Source organism: Staurois parvus, unplaced genomic scaffold, assembly GCF_062004578.1.
Source record: "Staurois parvus isolate SC_StPar_1 unplaced genomic scaffold, SC_StPar_1.0 ptg000037l, whole genome shotgun sequence".
Taxonomy (NCBI): domain Eukaryota; kingdom Metazoa; phylum Chordata; class Amphibia; order Anura; family Ranidae; genus Staurois; species Staurois parvus.
Window position 1 is genome coordinate 333473 of NW_028317833.1, and position 24749 is coordinate 358221.

The following is a 24749-nucleotide window of genomic DNA, read 5'->3' on the forward strand; positions in this document are numbered from 1 at the left end:
TGTAAAATAACAATGTAAAGCGTATCATGAACAGTTCCATGTAGATAAAACTACTGTAGAAATATCGAGCTGAAGTTTAAAGATAAAGTCACCATTTTTAGTTATTGAAGTCCGGCCATGTGCTGTTCTGTCTTTCATGTTCTCCTTGTCCTTCTCATGTCTTTTTGGGAAGAAACCAGAAATAGACGGAAATGATGATCTTGTCTTCAGTAAGCACCTGTTCCAGCTTCTCATACGTGTGTGTGCGTGTATGTCAAAGTGTCAGTGTTAGCGTGTGAGTGTCTCCCCTCCTCTGTCCCTTATGGACCTTTTTATGCAGAATGAGTGTGTCATAACGAGAGATTCTTAATACCTTGTATGGCATAGAAGGGAGGGGACGACACTCACATAATGTTTTTGATGGACAGGAACATATGGATGCTGATGTACATAATATTGTAAGCCGATGATGTAACCTCAGCTATTCATATTTAAAGAATAATATAGCTTAAGAACATATCAATGTATAATCACTAATCTATATATGTATCAATATTAGAAATGTATACTAAATACACACAGATACTATTAAAATACATAATGTAATAGTAAATCTATAATGAGTCCTCCTAATACCCTTGACATATTACTAGAGACTTCTAACCTGCTATGCCTCAATATAGTCTTCAGCTGGTTTAGCTGGTCTAGCTAACTTACCCGTATTTACTGTCTCAGCTTAACTTATATATCTTTTGGTCTCAGCTATAATTGAAGAATTGTAATACTATTGGCTTCAGGCGTCTATTCAAACATATTAATATTAATTATGATTAATCATAAAAACCAAATAATTTGCAAGCTTGCCATCAATATAAGTGCCGAATCATAATTTTGATTTCTAACACTGTGCCTTACATCACTTCCTGCCTGTGCCTGACATCACTTCCTGTATGTGCCCGACATCACTTCCTGTCTTTGCCTGACATCACTTCCTGTCTTCCATAGAGATTTCCTGTCTCTGTAATTGTGTGATCACCACCTTGTGGAGCTCAGAAGAACTGCAGTCCAAGAAATGTCACAAGAAAATGAAACCAAACTGTACGATGACAGCAAGATTTATTTATTTCTACTTCAGCTCCGGAAAGTTTTACCCCCTTCTTGACCGGGGTATTTTTTGCCATTCAGCATTGCCAATTGTGCGGTCATGCAACACTGCACACAAATTAAATTGATATCATTTTGCACACAAATAGAGCGTTCTTTGGTGGTATTTGATCAGCACTGGGGGTTTATTTTTTAATACAAATGATATTTTTCATGGAATCCTTTTGCTTGGTTGACCTATATTAGTTTATAGGTCCATACTATGAGGTGAGCGGCCATCCTTATCCATAGGTGGAGGTGCAGATTTCACGGGGGAGCACTGCAGTTTTCTGGAGCACATTCTATATCAAACACCTTTATTCTAGCACAATATTTGATTGAACTGTCCCAATTATAAGGACTTTTATTGTATATTTTATATGTATATATGTACATGAATATGGCGTGTATGAGAGAGAGCAACACTGATTTTCAGATTGGATTAAATGATATCTTCTACTTTGTTATAAAACATATCCCATAAAATCAGATTTCTTCATACATGTAGTACAACGTGTATTCTGCTCCGTGTCTTTGGTAGAAGCATAGCTGAATCCGTGGATATTGATTGGTTTGTGTGAAGTTATGGCGTCTACAAACTATGGGATATAGAATGGAATTTATGCAGCTTTTACGTCGCTGTTACTTTCTGACTGCCGATCACATTTCTTGAGGCAGTAAAATGCCCGGACCTTACAAACATCCCCAAATGTCCCCTTTATGGGAAGGATACATCCCAAGGTATGTGCTGAGAGGCATGTTGTGTCCATGGAACATTTACAGTTATTGCCATAAGTTATTGGAAAATGAAAAACAAAATGTAATTTAATGAGCTATTTCTGGCACACGCCATGGGGATATGTGGAATTACACCCCAAAACCCATTCTGCTACTCCTCCCCAGTATGAGGACACCACAATGACCACCTTTAAGGAGGCTTAGGCAACCATCTTAGGGTGCCAGGATAGGGGGGTGGTAAAATATGAACCTGCAGCCACTTGCTGGGGATTTGGATTTTTAACAATCCTACAGATTTGTTATTTTTTGAACATTCCCCACCACTATACAGCCGGGAGTGTGAGGACTTTAGTAAAGTCTGATTTCATGTGGAAGTGATACAAATGGCTGTGAATCCGCCTGTTACTTCCATGAACATTGCTGCAATGTGCCCTGACCCCGCCACCGGACAGCAGAGCATGGTCCTGTCATGGTGGGTGTCACTGGGAAGGGTGGCGGGAGCTCAGTGGACCTCCTGTACATAGACCAGGAAGTGACATGCATGACGTGGATGACATCACTTCCTGGACTGGAGCTGTAAATCTCCGGGATCAGTGCCAGGGGGAAGCAGCTGATGGAAGGTGGTCTGTGTTCCATCATCTGCAGTGGAGTAGAGAGGAGACATCCAGAGTCTAATATACCCCAGGGGTCTCCATAAAGAGAACCTGTCACCTATATGCCATCACATAGGAGGCTATTGGTCCCCTACATGATAGCAATACAAGTTATGGACAAAATAAATAAAGTTTTAAGCATAGAAAGAGACACATTTTTTTAAAAATGCAAAAATGTTAGAGCCCCCCTCCCCCGACACACACCTACAAAAACACGCACATTGGGGCGCCTACATAGGAACACAGTGATCCCCACACATGTTACATATCAGCGCACACGCCGGAGGGAGAGCAATGATTGGAGCACCAGTGCTCCTGTGTAACTCTATACTGATGACCTGGAGGGGCTATTAAAGCGTTCCAAGTGCACACAGTGTTACGGCTTGACATGTTGGGAATCCCATTTCCTCGGCACAACCTCATCTTTTATATTTCACCAGAAAATAGGTCATGAATTGCATTTATGTGCTCAGAAATAAACGTTACTATATTGTTCCTGAAATGTTGCCTTTCATAAACTGTTGTGCTAATATCATGTAACATAGAAAATGACAACTCCCAACATTGAATTATATAGGGTGTCTGCTATCAAAGAATACATCAGATTTGTGGTTTAGTGATCTTCAGGAATAAATGATTTTTAAAAGGTGTAAACAAGAAATAAAAAAAAATGTAAAAATGTCCCCAGGACTCCATGGACCCCTTCAATCCACGCCGTCTCCAGGAACCGGGAAACCACAGAGAAGCCAAGTGTCCCCCGACTTCCTCTCCAGGCTGGGATGTCACTCTGGTTGAGAGCCACCTACAGTGGAAGAAGCAGACTGCACCGGCCTACATCTGCTCTATGCTTTGTCTGATCAGGATGGCGGCCATTTCTCCCTGAACACAGAGCGCCCTAAACACGAGGTAAACGTGGTGCAGCATTGAGCCCCGTCCAGCTGTAGTGTAGACTTTGACAGGCTGCAGGCAGCGGGGCTGGACGCTGTACCTGTGCCTACCAGGTGTATTATAATGCCAGCATTGCACCCACAGGGGCCGGACCCCCCATGTACAAGGGGCCTAAGAGATACCATCAGCTTGTGTCCCATTCCACCAGACTCCTGGAACTGGAAGTGGACATTTTTGGGGGATGTGTTGTAGAAGAACCCAGACCATGGTATTGTGCGGTGAAAATATCACCCAACTTTATTCATCATATATATGTGACACTTTAACAACGGAAGGAAAGAGATAGATTGTTTACATTTCAAGGATCTATTTATACCATTTATATCATCTATGCTAAGAAACTGATTAACATATGCCACGCCCTTCATTAATACCAACCCCGCCCACTTATGTAACCCTCTAAACATCCAAATCCCTGTAACTTCCCAGAAGACACTTTCATCTTTTATCCATTACAAGCTGATTGGGTACAAGAGAACCCCGAGCCCCTCCTGCTCATTCCCACACAACAAGTCCATGTCACCATCTACAAGGTGAGAGGACCTGAAGGAGAACAAGACCATGACCACCAGGACCATAGACTGACTGAAGCCATGCTCACATTTCTTTCTAATGCTGCTTCTATGGTCTACTCAGATAGAGATTTGGCAGATGTACATTCGTGTCTTCAAGGAGCTGATCAAACATGACCTGTGCTTGGCCATCTTTTTTGGGGACCAGAGGTGACATTAGGGGTCTGATAGACCTCTTGTGTTTCTTTAAAGAGGATCTGTGACCAGCAATATGTTATCACATGCGAGGCTATTAACCCCCTATATGGCAATAATAAAGTTCAGAGAAAGAAAAGTGTAAAGTAACACACTGTAAATGAAAAAACACACAAAACACATTTTAAAGCCCCCAGTTCCCATATACATGAGCAATTGCAAGGGTTGGGTGCGGTTATGTAGGAAAACATCAATCACACTACACATTGTACATATCTCTGCACACACCAGAGGGAGAGGAATAACTCTAGGGCCATCATTCATGGTTCACTATATAAACTGATGACCTGTAAAGGCTTTTAAAGCATCACCTATGGACAATATCTGGTACTGAAGTTTGTCACCATTTCACAAGCACATGACATTTTTTAAGTTTGACATGTTTGGTATCTATATACTTGATGTCAACCTCATCTTTCATATTTCATGAATTTGGGTCATATAATGTGTTTGTCTGCACTGGAATTATCGGTAGTGGGTTTTTTTACTGAAAATATGCATTTCATAGACAGCTGTGCTAATATTGTGTGATAAAAACCACCATTTTATTCTCCAGGGTCTCTGCTTTCAGAAAATAAGAAAAAGTTTTTGGGGTTTTAAATAATCTTCTGGCCTAACAATGTGAATGTAATCATGTGCATAAACAAGCAAAATCAACTGGCAGCGAAAGACACAACAGCAACAATGTATACAATTATCATCAAATCTATAGTAGCAACTAATGGCCTAAGAAGCAAAGCCACCATATTACTCAACCAAGTTCCAGCTAAACCCATCCAAGAAAATGGATCCCACTTCCCCCCACCCAGGTGACTGTTGGAACTCCTTTACCTTGTGTAGATATCTCCTTCTGAGATCCTCATGATCTAATATAAATGTACAACACTCTCTGACACCAGTTTGTAGACTCCACCTTGATCTTCTGAGAGATAGTCAGCCACCATGCAGTTCTGTGACACCACCTTAGGTGATGGAGCCACTTCTGCTGTCAGCTCTGCTATACCATCAATGGTGTCATTGGTTATCTGATCCATGACTCCAGTACACCGGTTCATCTTACTTATCTTAGATTACTTAGATTCCCCATCCCGTCTATGAAGGGCTCACTGCATAAAACATCTCCACTCCAGAGAAAATGTTTCTTCTCACTGGAAGGCCAGGGGAGGATTGGGAGAAATTGAGGCTTTCCCTTACAGATATGGGGGAGGGGCAACATCACCTAAAGTACAGCTATGGGTGGAATTGAAGGGAAGCCATTTTAGGGCGCTCCTTCCACACAAGAAGCAATATCATCTGGAAGGACTAGGAATCCATTGGACCAATGGGGATTAAACATTCTGCAATACATTGAGACACCATGAAATGTTACTGGCCTGTTATTGGCTCTCCTATTGTTAGTGAAGTGAGACTCCCCTTGTCGGTGTCATTAATGGAAAGAAACCATGTGAAATGTTTCCCCCCAAATCCAAAAAGGTGACCCCCTCGGGTAGGTACCCATCCTACTATTCCTGATATGAGTTTGCAGTCCCTGCTACTACAGGAAACATGCGGGCGATCATTTACACCTTTTACAGCAGGACAGTAAATATCAGAACACAATTCAAACATCAGACCAACAGCAGGAAGTCTGCTAACTGAATGTGCAATGCAATCTGTCATTAGCATTCCCAGAGTTCCCTCTGCAACATAGTTGTATCAGCTGTTGGTCCTGTCTGTAGATCTGTTATTTTCCCACCTTCTGTAACAGGGTGACAACCCTGATCATTCTGCAGGAACATTACACAGCAGCGTTGTCACCCTGTACAGGGAAGTCTTAGATAGATTATAAGACACACAACAAGTAAAGCCCAATTTCAGCTAACGCTTCTACAGCAGTTACAGCAACAGGTTCTCTATAAGGTCCAACCCCCCATATGAATGACAACTGACAGTTGTGAGCACTCCCAGCAGTGTTATAGGATTTGCCCCAACTCCTCCAACTGCCATTTTTCCCAAAATGCTTGGTCTTCTACAGGAAGTACAAAAAAAAAACAATCTACTGGGAGGGACAACAAAACATAATACAATAGGAGACTCGGAAAAACAAAACCTGCTCTGCTAATGACAGATTTCATTATTAATGTCATTAGTGATTTTGCCCATAGTTACACTTTGGTGCCAACGTTGTAATATTTCCAGGGAGAAGAAGTTTTCTTTACAAACTTTCCACCAAAAAGAGATGTGTGCACTCAGAGTGATTATTGTGAACCCCAATCAGAGGAATGTCAGTCCCCCGGAAGAAGTGGTAGGAATATGACCGCACACTCAGCACTTTGTAAGTTCAGATCTCTGGCAGTTGTATTGTGTGATTAGTCTATGGAGAGGAGTAATAGCTGGAAAGAGAAAACATGGAACAAGGATTTCTGATCTTCACCTGATGGAATCCCATTTGGCAGAACCACATGGAACACAAGTGGCCAGCTGGGCTTACGTTTTACTGCTGAATACATCCCCTAAATCAGCAGTAACTCAGTATTGGAAGGCCTGCATCAGCTTGGGATGTTGTTTTCTCACTGAACAGACTTCTTTCTAGCTGGTGTCACAGCCGCAGACCTGCCTGAAAGGTTGTCACCCATGAGATGATATCCTACAACCTCACAAACACCCCCTTTCCTCTCTCAGATCACAATCTCATCACCTTCACAGTCTCCTCATCTTCAAACACTTATCCCTCCAATCAGCAATAACCCGCAGAAACCTTCACAACTTGAACCCTTCTCCTTTCCACTCTGCAACTGACCAACTCTATGACAGAATCTCTCCCCTGTCCTGCCCTGACCTGGCCACTGCTGTCTACAACAGTTCACTTTCATCCACATTAGACTCACTTGCTCCTCTAACAACATGAAGCATCAGGCCCCGACCATTACAACCTTGGCAGACTGACAACACCAGAGATCTTAAACGACATAGTCGTGCGCTGGAGTGATTGTGGCTTAAAACCAAATCTCACCAAGCATTCACCTGATATAAATCTGCTTTCTTAACATACAATTCCTCCCTCCATGCTGCCAAACAAGCCTACTTTGTCACTCTCATCAATAGCTTGTCATCCAGTCCTCGTCGTCTCTTCTCTACTTTTAACTCTCTACTTTCTCCACCTCCACCCAGTACCTCACTCACTGCTCACAAGATTGCAAACCATTTCAAAAATAAGATTGATGCAATTCGTAGGGACAACTCTACTGCAGAGACATCCATCCCACTTAGCATACCTCATACTAAACCTCCCTCAACACTTTCCTCTTCTGACCTCGCTACTACCGAAGAGGTCACTAAGGTTCTCTCAGAAGCCCGTCTCACTACCTGCCCCCTGGATCCTGTCCCCTCACAACTACTATGGTCACCCTCTTCTTCCATCCTATGCTTCCTCACTCACATCTTCAATCTCTCCCTCTCTACTGGTGCCTTCCCCTCCCCTCTAAAGCATGCGCACATAACTCCCATACTTAAAAAGCCCTCCCTGAACCCCACCAACCTGAACAACTTAAGACCCTTCTCCCTGCTGCCATTTACCTCTAAACTATTACAACACTTAGTCTACAATCGCCTGAGCTCCCACCTCACCGACAACAACCTTCTTGTCCCTTTACAGTCTGGCTTTCCCTCACTACACTCCACTGAAACTGCCCTACTAAAACTCACTAATGATCTACTAACTGCTAAAACCAATGGCCACTGCTCCGTACTCATCCCAACCAATGGCCACTACTCCGTACTCCTCCCAACCAATGGTCACTACTCCGTACTCATCCCAACCAATGGCCACTACTCCATACTCATCCCAACCAATGGCCACTACTCCGTACTCATCCCAACCAATGGCCACTACTCCGTACTCATCCCAACTAATGGCCACTACTCCGTACTCATCCCAACCAATGGCCACTACTCAGTACTCTTACTACTTGACCTCTCTGCAGCTTTTGATACAGTTGACCATCCCCTCCTCCTCCTCAAAAAACTGAACTGTTTTGGCCTCCAAGACTCTGCTCTCTCCTGGTTCTCCTCCTACTTATCGCAGCGCTCGATCAGCGTTACCTATAACTCTGCCTCCTCCTCTTCACTCCCTCTTTCTGTAGGGGTCCTCAAGGTTCTGTCCTTGGACCCCTTCTCTTCTCCATCTACACCTCCTCCCTTTGTCACTTGATAAGCTCCCATGGCTTTAAGTACCAACTCTATGCTAATGACACACACATCTATCTTTCTACCCCTCACCTCATCCCTTCAGTCTCCTCCTCACCACGCCCCTTCAGTCTCCTCTTGCATTACTAACCTACTAAGCGACATATCGGCATGGATGTCACTCCACTTCCTCAAACTCAATCTTTCCAAAACTGAGCTCTTAGTATTCCCCCCAGCCTGTGCCCTCTTCCCTGACTTCTCCATCAAGATCAATAACACAATCATCAGTCCCTCCCCTCATGCCAGGGTACTAGGTGTAATCCTAGACTCCCATCTGTCCTTTCAGTCCCAAATCCAATCACTGTCCAAATCTTGTAGACTTCACCTCCGCAACAGTTCCAAGATACGCCCGTTCCTAACCTCGGAAACCACTAAGCAACTTATTCACTCCCTTGTTATATCTCGCCTTGACTATTGTAACTCCCTCCTCATTGGCCGACCACGTTGCAGGCTATCCCCTCTTGATAGGCTATCCTATCATGAATGCTGCTGCCAGACTCATCTACCTTACTAACCAATCTGTATCAGCCACCCCTCTCTGCCAATCCCTTCACTGGCCTTCACTCAGTGTCCTCCACCCCTCTCTGCCAATCCCTCCACTGGCCTCCACTCAGTGTCCTCCACCCCCCTCTGCCAATCCCTCCACTGGCTTCCCATTGCCCAACGGATAAAATTCAAAACATTAACAATAACATATAAAGTCATTTATAACTCCACCCCAAATTACAACACCAATATTGTCTCCAAATATCACCCAAACCGTACTCTCCGCTCCTCGCACAACCTCCTGCTCTCTAGCTCCCTTGCCTCCTCCTCCCATGCTCATCTCCAGGACTTCTCCAGAGCTTCCTCCATCCTCTGGAATGCTCTACCCCAATTTATCAGACTATTGCCTCCTCTGCTCACTTTTAGGTGATCTCTGAAAACCTCTCTCTTCAGGGAAGCCTATCCTGCCCTCAGCTAATAATAGAATCTTCTACTCCTCCTACCAGTCCATCCCCCACATTTACTACCTTTTGTACCACTAGCCCCTCCCTCCTAGATTGTAAGCCCCGAGGAGCAGGGTCCTCGTATCCCTCTTGTTTTTAACTGTATTGTTGCTGTATTGTCTCCCATTATATTGTAAAGCGCTGAGCAAACTGTTGGTGCTATATACATCCTGTATAATAATAATGAGAAGAGATGAAATGTGGAAAGAAAGCATTGATAATGGGAGAAGAGATGGAACATGTAATTGGAGGAATGGACAAGGTGGGCTTAGCTGGAGACCTCAAGCCTGGCTGATCATGTATCAATAGTCAGAAGAACCTGAAATGGACTCTCCCACTGAGGCTTCAGAGACTTGGTAAGGTGACAATAGACCCCATCCTAGTCTCTGGTACTGAGGCAGTGCTTGTCATGTATTACCTCAGGATCCAGAAATGAAGAAAATGCTTGGAAACACAACTCAGTTGGTGTATCATGAAAATGCATTACATGTTCATTCAAAGCTCCATAAAAAAAGATAAAGAATGAGAATCATGAGGGAAGCTTTTCAGTTATTGATGCTTATCTTAAAAAAATTGTCAAAAGATAAAATATTCAAATCCCTTCTAGTTGTGTATTGATGGAGATAAGCACTAAACTCAGTTCATCCAATCATTACATTCCAGTTTGCTCAGATTTTAGTTTGTTTCTTTTAAGGTAACATTTTATCTTCCTTTCTTCTCTAGCTTGTGGGATGACATTGGGGATGTGAAACTAACTTGTGACACCTGAAACTTATTTAATATCCCTTTTATTCCAGAATTTAATCTATGCTGAAATTTGTGAATCCTTCGGTGATAGATTAGACCGGCATTAACTGTAAAAGTTTTGTCACATTGATAGCATTAAAATGGCTTCTCTCCAGTGTGAATCCTCTGGTGTCTGATAAGATCTGACTTCTGTGTAAAAGCTTTATCACATTCAGAACATTGATATGGCTTCTCTCCAGTGTGAACCCTCTGGTGTGTGATAAGATCTGACTTCTGTGTAAAAGCTTTATCACAATCAGAACACTGATATGGCTTCTCTCCAGTGTGAATCCTCTGGTGTGTGATAAGACTTGACTTCCGTGTAAAAGCTTTATCACATTCAGAACACTGATATGAATTCTCTCCAGTGTGACTCCTCTGGTGTGTGATAAGACTTGACTTCACTGTAAAAGCTTTATCACATTCAGAACACTGATATGTCTTCTCTCCAGTGTGAATGCTCTGGTGTGTGATAAGATGTGACTTCTCTGTAAAAGCTTTATCACATTCAGAACACTGATATGGCTTCTCTCCAGTGTGAATCCTCTGGTGTGTGATAAGATGTGACTTCTCTGTAAAAGCTTTATCACATTCAGAACACTGATATGGCTTCTCTCCAGTGTGAATCCTCTGGTGTGTGATAAGATGTGACTTCTGTGTAAAAGCTTTATCACATTCAGAACACTGATATGGCTTCTCTCCAGTGTGAACTCTTTGGTGTACTATAAGGTCTCTCTCGCTTGTAAAAGTTTTGCCACATTCAGAACACCGATATGACTTCCCTCCATTGTGAACCTTCTGGTGTGTGATATATTTTCTCTCCATTGTAAAATCTCCAAACAAGAAGTAGTATGAAATGACTCCTTTTATGTATATGTGGTTTGGACTTTATTGTAAAGCCATTGTCACTTCCAGAAACTGAAATTACTTTTCTCCTGCTGGATCAATGTGGAAGAGGATCCAAACCATGACTTTTAGAACACAGATAGGACTTGTATCCCGTGTGAATCCTCCAGTGAACTGCAATAAAGACTTTCAGTCAATTAAGACACCCATATGTCTTGTTTTCCATGTGACTCAGCTATATTCATGAAGATCAACATGACCGAAAACTTGGTTCATCAATCCACCTGTACAAAAAAAAAAAAATTAAAATTCTATATAAAGGGCTACATAAATTTGCATTCTATTTTTAATGTTCATTACTAAATATATCTTATGAATAGAAAGAATATGTACAGCATTATCTACAGTATTTTTTTTAATCAAATATATTTTATTAAGAAAGTTTATAAGTGTGCACAGTATTCCCAACATTCAGCCCAGACAATGGAGTCATACATTCTCACGTATAGGCAGTTGTGGCACTGTTACAGATCATACAGAACAATAACTTGCTTTGTCTATGGTGTCACTTTTACCTTTTATAAACAAATGAACAGAGAAAAGAAGAAACAGCCTAGAACAATTCAGCTGTACACGGCAAGTAACTCCTCCCAGTACATACATAGATAGCAGACACCAATCAATGTGGCCTGTGTCTACAGGATCATACCCCAAGTATGGGTCTCCAATGTAGTTACCATTCAGTAGGATACAACTGGCTCGTTCTCCTTCTATGGGGCTAAAAAAGCTAAAGTTTTAAAAACCTATGATGTTAATGTGGAGATCACCTGCTCAATCCACTGGTGTCTGCTGGGAGTTTGAGATGATAGCCAAGATCGGGATATTTTTTGTGGTCAAGCAGCCTCACTATTGCTCTATGACTTGTAATAGGAGGAGGTGTAAATAATTCCTCCTCTATTGAGACCAAGAGGCACACCCGAGGAATATTGAACACCAACATTACAATACTGGTCATATCGTTCCACTTTTTGAATAATTTTGGACATCTCCAAAACATGTATCAAATCCCCGACATCACCACATTTGGGGTCATAAGGGGAAATCCCTCCTGTCCTAGCTGAACAATTGAGCTGGAGTCCTGAAAGATCTATGCAAAAGAAATGACTGAGTTTCTGTGAAGAGGACAGAGAGATGAGAGGTATGGAGGTCACAATCACCTCCCACCACTCTCTCTTATTTTCTCTGTTTCCCATTTCTTTCTATAAGTCTTCGGTAAGAGTCAAAAGACGGGAATAAATAGATGAGAGATCATGCCTTTCCCACTGGTGCCATCTGAAGCCCATTAACAAGTGTGAGAGTGATGTGAAATCTGTATCTGATGGAAGTAGCAACCGATGGATGGGATCTAATGTGTCTACTAAGTCCCACCTGGTAAGATGTTGAAGTTGGGCAGCTATAATATAAAGTCTAACATTTGGTATTGCTAGGCCTCCTTGGTCTTCACCATACTGTAGAGTAGTGAGTTTGATTCTAGCTGATGGCTTCTTCTAAATGAGTTCCCCAAACTGGGAGTCTATACTGGAGAACCACTTACGAGGTGTCTACATGGGAGAATTGTGGAGTATATAGAGGAATTGTGGGGTCCATATCTTCTCTTGTTCATAGATTTTATTGGAAAGAGATAATAGTTTTACAAGGAGCTCATAACAATGTGATTGCAGGACTCACCAACAGTAAGTCAGAAGGGGTACAACCCTTAGAGGTAACGTACAGGTTGTAATTTGTACAGTACAAATAATATCTTCATACATTAAAGTGGAGTTCCAGTGAAAATAAAAAAAAATAAAAGTCAGCAGCTACAAAAACTGTAGCTGCTGACTTTTAAAAGACGGGCACTTACCTGTCCCTCGATCTCGTGGTGTCCTCCCCACAGCCCGTTTCACCGGCCGCCCTGTGTTTCCAGTGCCGGCATCTTCAGTGTGGGCACCCAGCTGTGACAGTTTGCGGCTTCACATCCGGGTGCCCACTGAGCATGTGCGAGTATCTTCTAGGACCTTTCATGTGTCCCAGAAGACTACAGGGAGGGAGGGGGGAGGACAACTTCCGCTTCTGATCACCTAGGTGATTGCAGTAGAAGTGGGAGCGGGTACCTGTCAATTTCGGTTACCCCCCCCCAAAAGGTGCCAGTGGGGTCCTTATTCACTTGCCTACCAGGCACTTATACCCCCTTCCTTACCAGGCCAATTTTCAACTTTCAATGTTGCCACACTTTAAATGACAATTGTAAGGTCATGCAACATTGTATTCATTTTTATAATTTTTTTTACACAAATAGAGCTTTCTTTTGGTGGTCTTTACCCCCCGCTGGGTGTTTTATTTTTTGTGCTATAAACAAAAAAAGAGCAAAAAAAAAAAAAAAAGTTTCTTTGTTTCTATTATAACATATTGCAAACAGGTAATTTTTCTCCATCACTGATGTGCACTAATAGGCAGCACTGATAGGCAACACTGATAGTCAGCACTGATGAGGCGGCACTGATAGGTGCCAGTGGGGTCCTTAACCACTTGCCTACCAGGCACTTATACCCCCTTCCTTACTAGGCAAATTTTCAGCATTGTCGCACTTTAAATGACAATTGCGCGATCATGCAACATTGTACTCAATTGAAATTTTTATCTTTTTTTTACACAAATAGAGCTTTCTTTTGGTGGTATTTACTCCCCGCAGGTAATTTTTCTCCTTAACTGATGTGCGTTGATGAGGCTGCACTGATAGGCAGCAAGGATAGGCAGCACTGATGGGCACTGATAGGCAGCACTAATGAGGCGGCACTGATAGGTGGCACTGCTGGGCACTGACGGGCGGCACTGCTGGGCGGCACTGGTGGGCAGTGACTGGCAGCACTGCTGGGCAAAGGTGGGTGGCACTGCTGGGCACTTGTGGGCGGAACTGGTGGGTGGCGCTGCTGGGCACCGATCCTCAGGGCACTGATCATCAGTGCCCTTATGATCCCTCCTCTGACAACTGCTGGCAGTTCCTTCCTCTTGCTCTGACAGCGTGAGGAAAGTGCAGTCGAGAACCGGCAACTGCAATTCCCGATGACCAGCGTGTCATAGGACACAGCAATCATGGAGATCGCCAGGTTCATGCCCCCGGGGGCATGCAGGAGAGCGCATTCTGGGAGGACATCATATGAGATTTCTACATGGCAAATAATTTCCTAGCAGGTGTAGTAGAGTCATAGAAATCCAACAGACCCAACAGTCATGACATGCATGCTGCTGATTCTGTGTCATTGAATCACTCATTGAAAGGGGCGTGTTCAAAATAATAGCAGTGTGGAGTTCTATTAGTGAGGTCATTCATTCTTTGATAAACAGGTGGCAATTATTGCCCTTATTTAAGGAAGGAAGGCAGCACATGTTGGACATGCTGGTTACAGTGCATTTCTCTCTGAAATTCTGAGGAAAATGGGTCGTTCCAGACATTGTTCAGAAGAACAGCGTACCTTGATTAAAAAGTTGATTGGAGAGGGGAAAACATATAAAGCAGTGCAGAAAATGATTGGCTGCTCAGCTAAAATAATCGCAAATGCTTTAAAGTGGCAACCAAAACCTGAAAGACGAGGAAGAAAGCGAAAAACTACCATTGGAATGGATAGAAGAATAGCCAAAATGGCGCGGACTCAGCCAACAATCAGCTCCAGGAAGATGAAAAAAGGTGTGACGTTCCCTGTGAGGACTGTTACAATTAGAAGACCCCTATGTGAAGCCAAGCTATCTGCAAGAAGTCCCCGCAAAGTCCCACTGTTGGGAAAAAGACGTGTGCTGAAGAGGTTACAATCTGCCAAAGAGCACATTGACCGGCCTAAAGAGAAATGGCGCAACATTTTGTGGACTGATGAAGGTAAGATTGTTCTTTTTGGGTCTAGTGGGCGGAGACAGTTTGTCAGACGACCCCCAAACACTGAATTCAAGCCACAGTACACTGTGAAGACCGTGAAGCATGGTGGTGCAAGCATCATGATATGGGGATGTTTCTCATACTACGGTGTTGGGCCTATTTATCGCATACCAGGGATCATGGATCAGTTTGAATACATCAGAATACTTGAAGAGGTCATGCTGCCTTATGCTGAAGAGGAAATGCCCTTGAAATGGGTGTTCCAACAAAACAATGACCCCAAACACACCAGTAAACGTGCAACATCTTGGTTCCAGACCAACAAGATGGACGTTATGGAGTGGCCAGCCCAATCCCAGATCTTCATCTAATAGAAAACTTGTGGGGTGACATCAAAAATGCAGTTTCTGAGGCAAAACCAAGAAATAGAGAAGAACTGTGGAATGTGGTCCAATCATCCTGGGCTGGAATACCTGATCACAGGGGCCAGAAGTTGGGTGACTCCATGCAACACAGATGTACAGCAGTTCTCAGAAACAGTGCGACTACAACCAAATATTCATGAAGTCATTCAAAGGAAAGCAAAATCTTCAAACATTTTTCAGTCTATGTATTTTTTTAGAGGAACAACACAAATTTGATGTATTTTTCTTCATGTTGTGATTTGGAATAGAATGTGTCGTGTTCCCAATGCATTTGTGTGGATGGAAATAAAAGCTATTAGAAGGATTTTCAGCTTTAGTCACTTTTTCCAACACACTGCTATTATTTTGAACACAACTGTATATGGAATGAAGTGTAAGGTGGTGGAGCTGATAGCTGTGTATATAAAGGTGGAAATCAAACCTCTGACATGGGGGTCACATTTACATATGTTATGTGACAGTAGGCAGGTGAAATCACCTGGTTGCGATAGGAGTCCCAGAGTGACTGGTCCAGCCCCATAGTGTTGGTGCCCAAACCGGATGGGAGCTAGCGATTTTGTAACGACTTCCGACAGTTAAATAAAGTTACAAAGTTTGACACCTACCCCATGCCGAGGATAGATGAATTAATCGACCGTCTGGGAGCAGCCCGGTACATGACGACGCTCGATTTGACCAAAGGATATTGGCAGATACCCCTAGCTGAGTCAGCAAAGGAGAAGACTGCATTTGGAACCCCAGAAGGTTATTCCAGTATAGAAGAATGCCGTTCATGTTACAGAATGCACCGGTCACCTTTCAGCGCAAAATGGATCAAATTCTTCGCCCCCATCAGAAGTATGCTGCAGCTTACCTGGACGATGTGATTGTCCATAGCGCAGATTGGACCTCACATTTGCCAAAAGTTCAGGCTGTACTAGACTCAATACGGAAAACTGGGTTTACGGCCAACCCAAAGAAGTGTACGATTGGACAGGAAGAGGCCAGGTACACCATTGGGAGAGGAGTAATAAAACCCCAGATCAACAAAGTTGAAGCGATAGAGTTGGCCACGCCCAAACAACAAGAAGCAGGTACGGGCTTTTCTAGGTATTGCTGGCTACTATTGGCGATTCATTCCCCATTTTTCTTCTCTGGCAGTGCCCCAACCAACTTGACAAAAAGGAAGGAGTCAGTCGTGGTTAAGTGGTCCCCGGAGGCTGAAGCAGCATTTCAGTCTTTAAAAAGGGCCTTATGTAGCCAGCCAGTTCTATACTCACCAGACTTCTCAAAAGACTTTGTGGTCCAGACGGATGCATCCGATGTTGGCTGAGGAGCAGTGTTGTCCCAGGTTTGGAAGGGGGAGGAGCACCCGGTAATCTACCTGAGCAGAAAGCTTAAGTCTCACAAGGAAAATTACACCACAATTGAGAAGAAGTGTTTAGCAGTAAAGTGGGCTCTAGATTCCCTGCGGTACTATCTGCTAGGCAGACATTTTGACCTAGTCACGGATCACGCTCCCTTGAAATGGATGGCTCAAAATAAAGAGACCAATAGAAGGGTAAATAAGTGGTTCCTGGCCCTACAAGAATTTAACTTCACGGTAAAGCATCGCCCTGGAGTTCAGATGGGAAATGTGGATGCTTTATCCCGGGTTCATGCCTGCCTGGCTACTGGTGTTACAACCCCAAGGTTAAAACAAGAGGGGGGGGGGGTATGTGACAGTAGGCAGGTGAAATCACCTGGTTGTGTCCTGGATGGACGATACATTTGTCCAAGGTTTAGACTATATGGGGATTTGTTCCACTAGGGGGGGGAAGTGCTGAGTCCTTCAGCACTGAGGTGATGAGCCCAGCTGAAGATAGTGCGCTCATTAAGGCCTTTATAAAACTTCCCAGCCTGCTTAGTGAGTTGCTCCAACCTGGAACCAGATCTGTGCCTGAACTGACTGGGGAGCAACATCCTATCTGTGTGCAGTGAGACAATAGCCTGTGTGGCTAAGCCTCCAACTAACAGGGGCTAGGTATAGCATCAGGCTGTACCTGGTGGGTAGCTAGGGAAGCTATGTTGTACAGTAAGTATCCAAGTTGGCCAGGATTTGATGTTTCTTATTTTTTTTACGTTTTTCTGTAAATATTGTAAATAAACTGCACCTTTTTGTTTTTTTCACCTCCACTGTTGTGCTGTGCCTGTGTTTTGTGTTGTGCACCCATCCAGGGGGTCACACCCACCCACTGCCGAGCGAACCCCGTTACAGTGTTCAAACCTGGTCATGTCTGGGAGGGAGGGGGTTGGTGTGTAAGTGGGAGGAACAAAAGTGATTGATCTGAAGATATCTAAAAAGTTCAGGTCTAGATATTTTGTGGGAGTCACATAGGGTTTGGAAGGGTATAAAGGAGTCTGGTGTTGAACTAGACTAGCTCTAGGACAAGCATGAAAAGAAGATGGAGGCATCCATGCCAGATAACAGCCTGGAATGAGGAGGTATGCCATGAGTGGGTTATGGGGTGACTGTAAGGTGTATCAGAACTTTAGACTGTCCCAGATAGATGGGTAGTGTGACGGAGCGTAGGCAGGACAGAACACACAGAGTAGATGGCAAACGCACAAAGCTTTATTGAGACAAACAGACGGCAGTCACCGAATAGGGAAGTTCGCAGGGAGGGTGAATATGCCAGTCCAGGATGACACGGAAGGACCAACACACTTAAAGTCCAGCACGAGAGCCAAGGGAGAGTCTCTGTAGCAAGTAAAGTCTTCCCCAGCTGTGGGAGAAGGGGGGTCCTAGGCAGCCTTGGGTCTCTGCCAAGCCTGGCCACAAAAGGTCCCGGCCACAGCTCTCGGGCTCCTTCCGTCAGCTACCCAGCGATGAATACCTCGGGAGCTCTGCATCAGCTTCTTAAAACTGGTCGGACCCCCCTAGTCACCTAGGCAACCGGGGGGGGGGCAGAGCTAGGGTGGCTCAAGCTTGCCTTAGGAGTTAGTTTCATATTTGCAGGAGGGGGGGAGGGGCATGGATGAGAGACGGCAGAAAGAGAGCAGGGACAGAGAAAGGGCTGAGAAGGGGGGGGCAGCTATGACAGATAGTTTTGAGTAATTGGGTTTTGGAGTGAGCGATGATCTCTGGAGTGTAGCCATAGTAAATTGGCAACTGATAAGGGGTCACAATCTACTGACTCTATAGCGACCCATGGGGGGGGGGGTCACTTTTACTGCGTGATATTTAGGGAGTTGTGCAAGATGTGCAGCTTGGAAATATTTTGCAAAGTTCAGAAGCCCCAGACCACTCTAAGTTTCGGTAAGGTAAGGATGGACCTGGGCAGATGCAGCTTAATAGTGCCCCATACATAAGTGGTGGCGCAACACTAATATGCAGAGGAAACAAAAAGGTATATATATGGGTAGGACCCAATAAAGGTATAATATTTTGGGCAGAATTGTCATTTTTTTACAACCGTGATACAACTCATCCATGAGAGGGGTAGTTTGGACCAGGATGTCATAAGATTGGTAAGGTGTGTTAACATAGGAGGGTAGTTAGCAGAATATAGAATATTGAGGTCTGCCATCAGCTTGGGTCCTAAATCAGGAATATATTGACTGGACCAAGAGAAGGGTGGAGGACGTTGTAGTTGTGACACAGTTAAGGAGGGTAGAGAGATATTAAGATCTGTAGACTTTTTGGGGATTCACAACCAGGTCCGAAATCGCTGCAAATTGGTCCAGGCATTGGAGAAGGTTGGGTGCTGAGATCAAAGGAGAAGACATGAAGAGGAGATTGTCATCAGAGAAAAAGCATAACTTATGATGATGACCGCCAAGTTCTAATCCTTTAATATTTGTGTTAGTTCTTATCAGCTGTGCTAAAGGTTCATTCACTAGAGTGAAAAGGAGGGGGGGGGCAAGGGGCAGCCTTGCCTCATTCCCCTTTGCATGGAAAAAAAGTCTGACTTGTAACCCACGTACCTCAAGTAAGCCCTTGGGGAGGTGTAAAGGGGTGATATCCATTGGAGTCAAAGGCTTTTTTTATGTCTAAGGAAAGGAAACAGCCGGGTATGCGGCGTATGCAAGCTGCATGTTCTAGCAAAATCACTCTGTGGTCTCGGCTTGGCAGAGGGGGGTTAAAATCCATCTGATCCTTGTGTATCAAGGTGCCTATGATAGAGTTCAGCCATGCAGATAGGATTTTTCTAGGATTTTAACATCTAAGTTAAGAAGGGAGATTGGTGTGTAATGAAGCCATGTGGTGTGATCTGATTGGGGTTCAGGTAGCATAGAAATGACTGCGGTTAGGGAGTCTGAGCAGAAAGAATAACCTTTGAGTAAGGCATTAAATGCATTAACCAATAAAGGTGGAAGGAGGTTAGTAAATATTTGGAATATAGGGCTGTAAGCTGTCTGGGTCAGGCCGCTTATTAGACTTTAGGGACTTGATGGAGTTCGGGGACCTCAAGTTCTGTAATAGGTGTTTCCAGGGAAGAACATTGAGAAGCTGAGAGTGTTGGTAGAGACAGGCTTGAGAAAAGTCCAGTGGCCTGCGATTCATCATAGGAGCCGGTCTCAGAGTATAATTCTGCTAGATGTTTGTGGAAGACCTGTAATATTTTATTAGGATGGCTGGTGTGTGAAGTTTTTGTAATCTTTAAATGGACAAGTCTGTGTGTGGTCTGAGGTTCGCAGTGCCAGGGCTAGAAAAGTGTCAGGTTTGTTTGCGTTCATATAATGTTCATGCCTGGATTGGCGTAGAACTTTATCATCTGATTCTGTCAAGAAAACATTTATTTCTAGCCTGGTCTTGTCCAGGACAATCTATGAGAAGGTGAGGGGTCTGATTGGAAGGCTTTGTTGGCCTGGTGAAATGAGGTTTCTAAGCGGTGATGGATTGCTCGCTGTCCTTTCTTGAGATGTGAGGCTTGGCCGATACAGGCTCCTCTAATTACAGATTTATCGGCTTCCCAAAAGGTCAGGAGAGAGATGTCATCAGTTGTGTTATGTGTCAGGTATTCTTTGATGGCTAGTTCAATGTCCAGTCTGTGGGATGGGTGGGCCATTTAGACTCCATGTAGTTCTGGTTTGTTGGGGTACTAAGGAGGAGAGGGTCAAGAGGACAGCTTTGTGACCAGTCCAGGGGTAAGGTATGATGGTTCAGGACAAGAGGGATGGGGACACACCTCTAGTCAGAAATATATGGTCAATGTAGGAGAAAGATTTATGTGGATATGAGTAGTATGTATAGTGTCTTCTAGCTGGGTTATCTTCTTGCCATGTGTCTATGAGAGAGCGTTGTTGGAGTTGTTGCTGGAAGGAGGATGTGGATGGATAAGAGGTTATGGGGGATTTGTCTGAAAAGGGATAAACTAGCTGGCTGGAACTGCCACATAGTAAAAGTGTACCTAATTTATGGGAATCTATTACTTGCAGCAAATGGGAGTTAGGACTGCAATTGGGGCATAGTATGAAGCTACAGTGATCTCTGAGTCAAGGAGGTGACCCACTAGAAAATATAACGGCCCTCTGGGTCCCAGATCCCTTCCTTGGGTGTAAAGGGAGTAGAGCAGTGGAAAGCTTTGAGTACACCTGTGCGTTTAGTTGCGGCAGAAGCCATATAAACCTGTGGGTAGGAAGAGCTGAGATATTTCGGCATATGGCTGGCAGTGAAATGAGTCTCCTGCAGGCCCACCACATGTGCTTTGGCATGGGCAAAGGATTTGAAGGCCTTAATTTTTTTATTCCCCGAACATTCAGGGTAAGTATATTTATTGGAACCATGATAAAGGACAGATGCAAAGCTGATTGTAGGTGTCGCATCATGGTGACATCATCACTCCTGGGACAGGAATAAGAGAAAGAAAGGAGGAGAGAAGTGGGGGAAGCAAGGTTAGTAAAGAGAGAAATGTCTGACAAAACAGGTCAGGAGGCCAAAAGGCCACGATGTGAAAACAGGTAGGTTGTCCATCTGTCTATGTCACTGGGATATAAATGGACGGGAAAAAAACAGTCCTGGGCAGGCCCAACTCAGGGCTACCAAGGAAAATGTGGGGGAGCAGTGAACATCTTCAGAAGCCACAGAGGTCAAAAACAGGATATTAACTATCTGTTGTATAGAGGAGTCAGGTCAAGGATAGACTATTGGGAATAAGATGTCAGCCTGCAGATATAAGCAGTTGGTAAGTGTATGCATTGTTCAAAGAGGCTATGCTTGGCTGGGTATCATGGGCATTAAACAGCATTAGACCACAGCTGGATGAAAGGGTGATCCGTTTGTTATTTTGTTGTCCAGCTATTGGTAGAAGGTTTAGCTAACAGCATTGACCTGTTAGTTGCACAAATTGAAGAATTATACTAAATATATATTTTTTTGTTTACAAACGTTTTTATTTTTTAAGAAATAGACTTCAAATGGCATTACAGCTTCAAATAGAATATACAAGAGAAACAAGGAACAACTGCAGTATTCATTTCAAAGGTGAAATTATGTAGAATAAAGGGAAAAAGAGAAAATAAATTAAGTACATGAGCAATATAGGTAGAGAGGGAGGCAGAGTTATAAAACGACCAACAAAGTAACTCAATCAATCAAAGCATAAATGGTCCTTATTGATCTAGTAAATGCCTGTGAGTTCTCCAAAGTTCCCATTTTCTGTCAAATAAATGCATCTTATCCAATAGAGTATAATGAATTCTCTCCATGAGCATCACCGCATCAACTCTGCAGAACTGTGGTCAATGGTACTGTGAGGGATTTCCAATGTAGGGCAATAGCCCATAGGGTGGATATACAAATGCTATTGATTAGCCTCATAACCTCAGTCTGAACTCCCGAGATAGGGGCTCCCAGTAGGCAGGACTGCATAGACAGATGCACCGGAGCACCTGCCACTGCAGAGGCAACTTCAGAAATTTTGCGCCACACCAATGAGAGGCTTGGGCAGGCCCAAAATATATGCAGTAGAGTACCAGCAAGGCCACAGCCCCGGAAACAAAGGTGGGACATCCCTGGATACATGGCGTGTAGTCTAGATGGGATATGATGCCATCTGGTTATTACTTTGAGGGCCGTCTCATGGACAGAAAGATCTAGAGCTCTTACACACATTATCCATCATGGAATCCCAATCCTCATCAGAAAAAGTGACATCACTATCAGCCTCCCATTTCTGTCTATAAAGAGGGGGTGAGGGAAAGAAAGTAACCACAAATTGGCGATACAAATCTGAAATAAGACCCCTGCCCCTAGGAGAGTCACGGCTAATACATTCAAAAAATAAAATAGTTGATGAAGGTGTAAGATCAAAATGTGAATTAAAAAATGTCTAATCTGTCGATAATGATAATATTCACGAAGCGGAATATCAAAAAGTATGCGTAGCATCTCAAAAGTGATACAAGATCCTCCTCTCTGAAAGTCAGATAACCTAATAAAGGACCTATCATACCACCAACGGAATACCTGTGAAGATGAGAATGCTGTAATAAAATTTGGGTCACCAAAAAAAATGATGAACCTGGTGAGACAGAGGAGACAAGATTCAATTTAAGTTTATAACGGGACCAAAACATCAATGATTGGACAATGGAATTATAGAGCAATAACGAGGGGGGGGGGGGAATTTTGGACCATGATACACCTTGTAAATAGAATGGATGTATAGACTGAGATTCAAATCTGATCCATGGGACCTGGGAAGTAATAGTCACCCATTGTGATAGCTGTGCGAAACGGGCTGACAGGTAGTAAAGCCAGAAATTGGGGAGACCTAGGCCTCCCGCCCATTGTGACCGGTAGAGGACCGATGAAGTAAAACGAGGGCGTTTGTTACGCCAACTAAAATTATTAATAATCCGTTGAAAGCGATCTAAGAACGTTTATGAGACAGGGATTGGGAGTGATCTAAATAAAGTAATTTAGGGAAGACATTCATTGTTACTGCCGTGACTCTGCCAAGAATGAGATAGGGGATCCATGCCAGATCTTCAATAGAGGTGAGAGGCGTGACACACATGGTGGCCATTTAGCAGCAAATAATTTTGAGTATCTGGGGGTGAGGTTTATACCTAGGTATGAAATCTGATCTGTGGCCCAACGAAATGGAAAAGAATTGCGGAGAGATGCACCCAGGGAATCAGGAACATTAATAGGCAGAACTACTGATTTAGTAAAATTTACAGTAAGACCTGATACTGTTACAAAGTCATTCAATAATGAGCAGAAGTCAGGCAATGACACCAACAGTTTAGTAAGGAAAAGCATAACATCATCTGCATACATACAAATTGTGAAATGTGAACCAATAATGGGTAACCAGAAATGTCTGAGTGTGATTATTGCAACTGCCAAGGGTTCCAAAACAAGCGCCAATAATAAGGGTGAAAGAGGACAACCCTGACGGGTACCTCCGCCTAGTGTACAAAATACAGAATTGCAGCCTGGAAGTCTTATTCTTGTTTTGGGGGGAGTCATACAAAGCATGTACACCAGACAGAAATTCATCACTAAAGCCCATCTACTACAGTAATGAAAACAAGTATGGCCAGAGCAGGAGTGGACTGACAACTCATGGGGCCCCCGGGCAATATAGGAACATGGGGCCGTGTCCTTGCCCACACTCAAAGCACACCCAAAAAAGCCTATAAAAAAAAGGTACTAGGGGCATTTCATGGGGCCCCCTACTGACCCTGGGCCCTTGGGCAGTGCCCGAGTGCTTGAATGGTCAGTCCGCCCCTGGGCCAGAGGACACTATCAATAACAAAACTTCTTTAGAATGCAAATTGACGTCCTGAATAACATTTAATGTGAGAGGAATATTGTCTGTGATAAGTCTGCCTGGGATAAATCCCGATTGGTCCGGTGAGACCAAAGAGGAGATAATGGGGCCAACCTATCTGCCAGAATGTGGCTAAATATTTTCAGATCATTGTTCATCACTGAGATTGGTCTATAGTTTTGAGGTAAATGATGGTCTTTCTGGGGTTTAGGTAATAGAGACAGGTTAGCCAAGAGTATCTCCTCAGGAAACCTACCGCCCTGCAAAACATCATTGAATAATGACATCAAAGAGGGAGCCAATGTAGGAGTAAAATGTTTATAATAACTGGCCGTGAACCCATCAGGGCCGGTGCTGTGGAAGTTCTGAGTGCGCTAATCACACAGGATATTTCTCTCAAAGTGCATGGGGCATTGAGAGAGGATATCTGAGAGGATGAGAGAACAGGGAGGGGTATAGAATCAAGCCATGAGCCATTTGAGGAAGCAGAAGTTGGTTGTAGGGGAGCTAATAGGGTGGAATAAAATTTTTCAAAAATACCCAGGACTTCACGAGGAAGAGAGGAGATACTGCCGGATTTAGTATGTAACTTGTAGATATGTG

At 43.7% G+C, this 24749-nt stretch overlaps 1 protein-coding gene and 1 long non-coding RNA gene across 2 annotated transcripts in view; both read right to left on the reverse strand.

Moving 5' to 3' along the window:
* The window catches only part of LOC149470589 (uncharacterized), a 153958-nt gene that overhangs the window by 69525 nt on the left and 59684 nt on the right, over nt 1–24749 (reverse strand). The gene's annotated exons all lie outside the window — the stretch shown is intronic.
* Nucleotides 9984–11307, reverse strand: LOC149470591 (uncharacterized). Its single transcript, XM_089662150.1, has one exon. It carries the CDS (start codon nt 11050–11052, stop codon nt 10324–10326), a length of 729 nt encoding a protein of 242 aa, XP_089518276.1. The 5' UTR covers nt 11053–11307; the 3' UTR covers nt 9984–10323.

Coding starts and splice junctions, on each gene's coding strand:
- LOC149470591 (XM_089662150.1), bottom strand. CDS start 11,052: ATGGAGAGAAAATATATCACACACCAGAAGGTTCACAATGGAGGGAAG.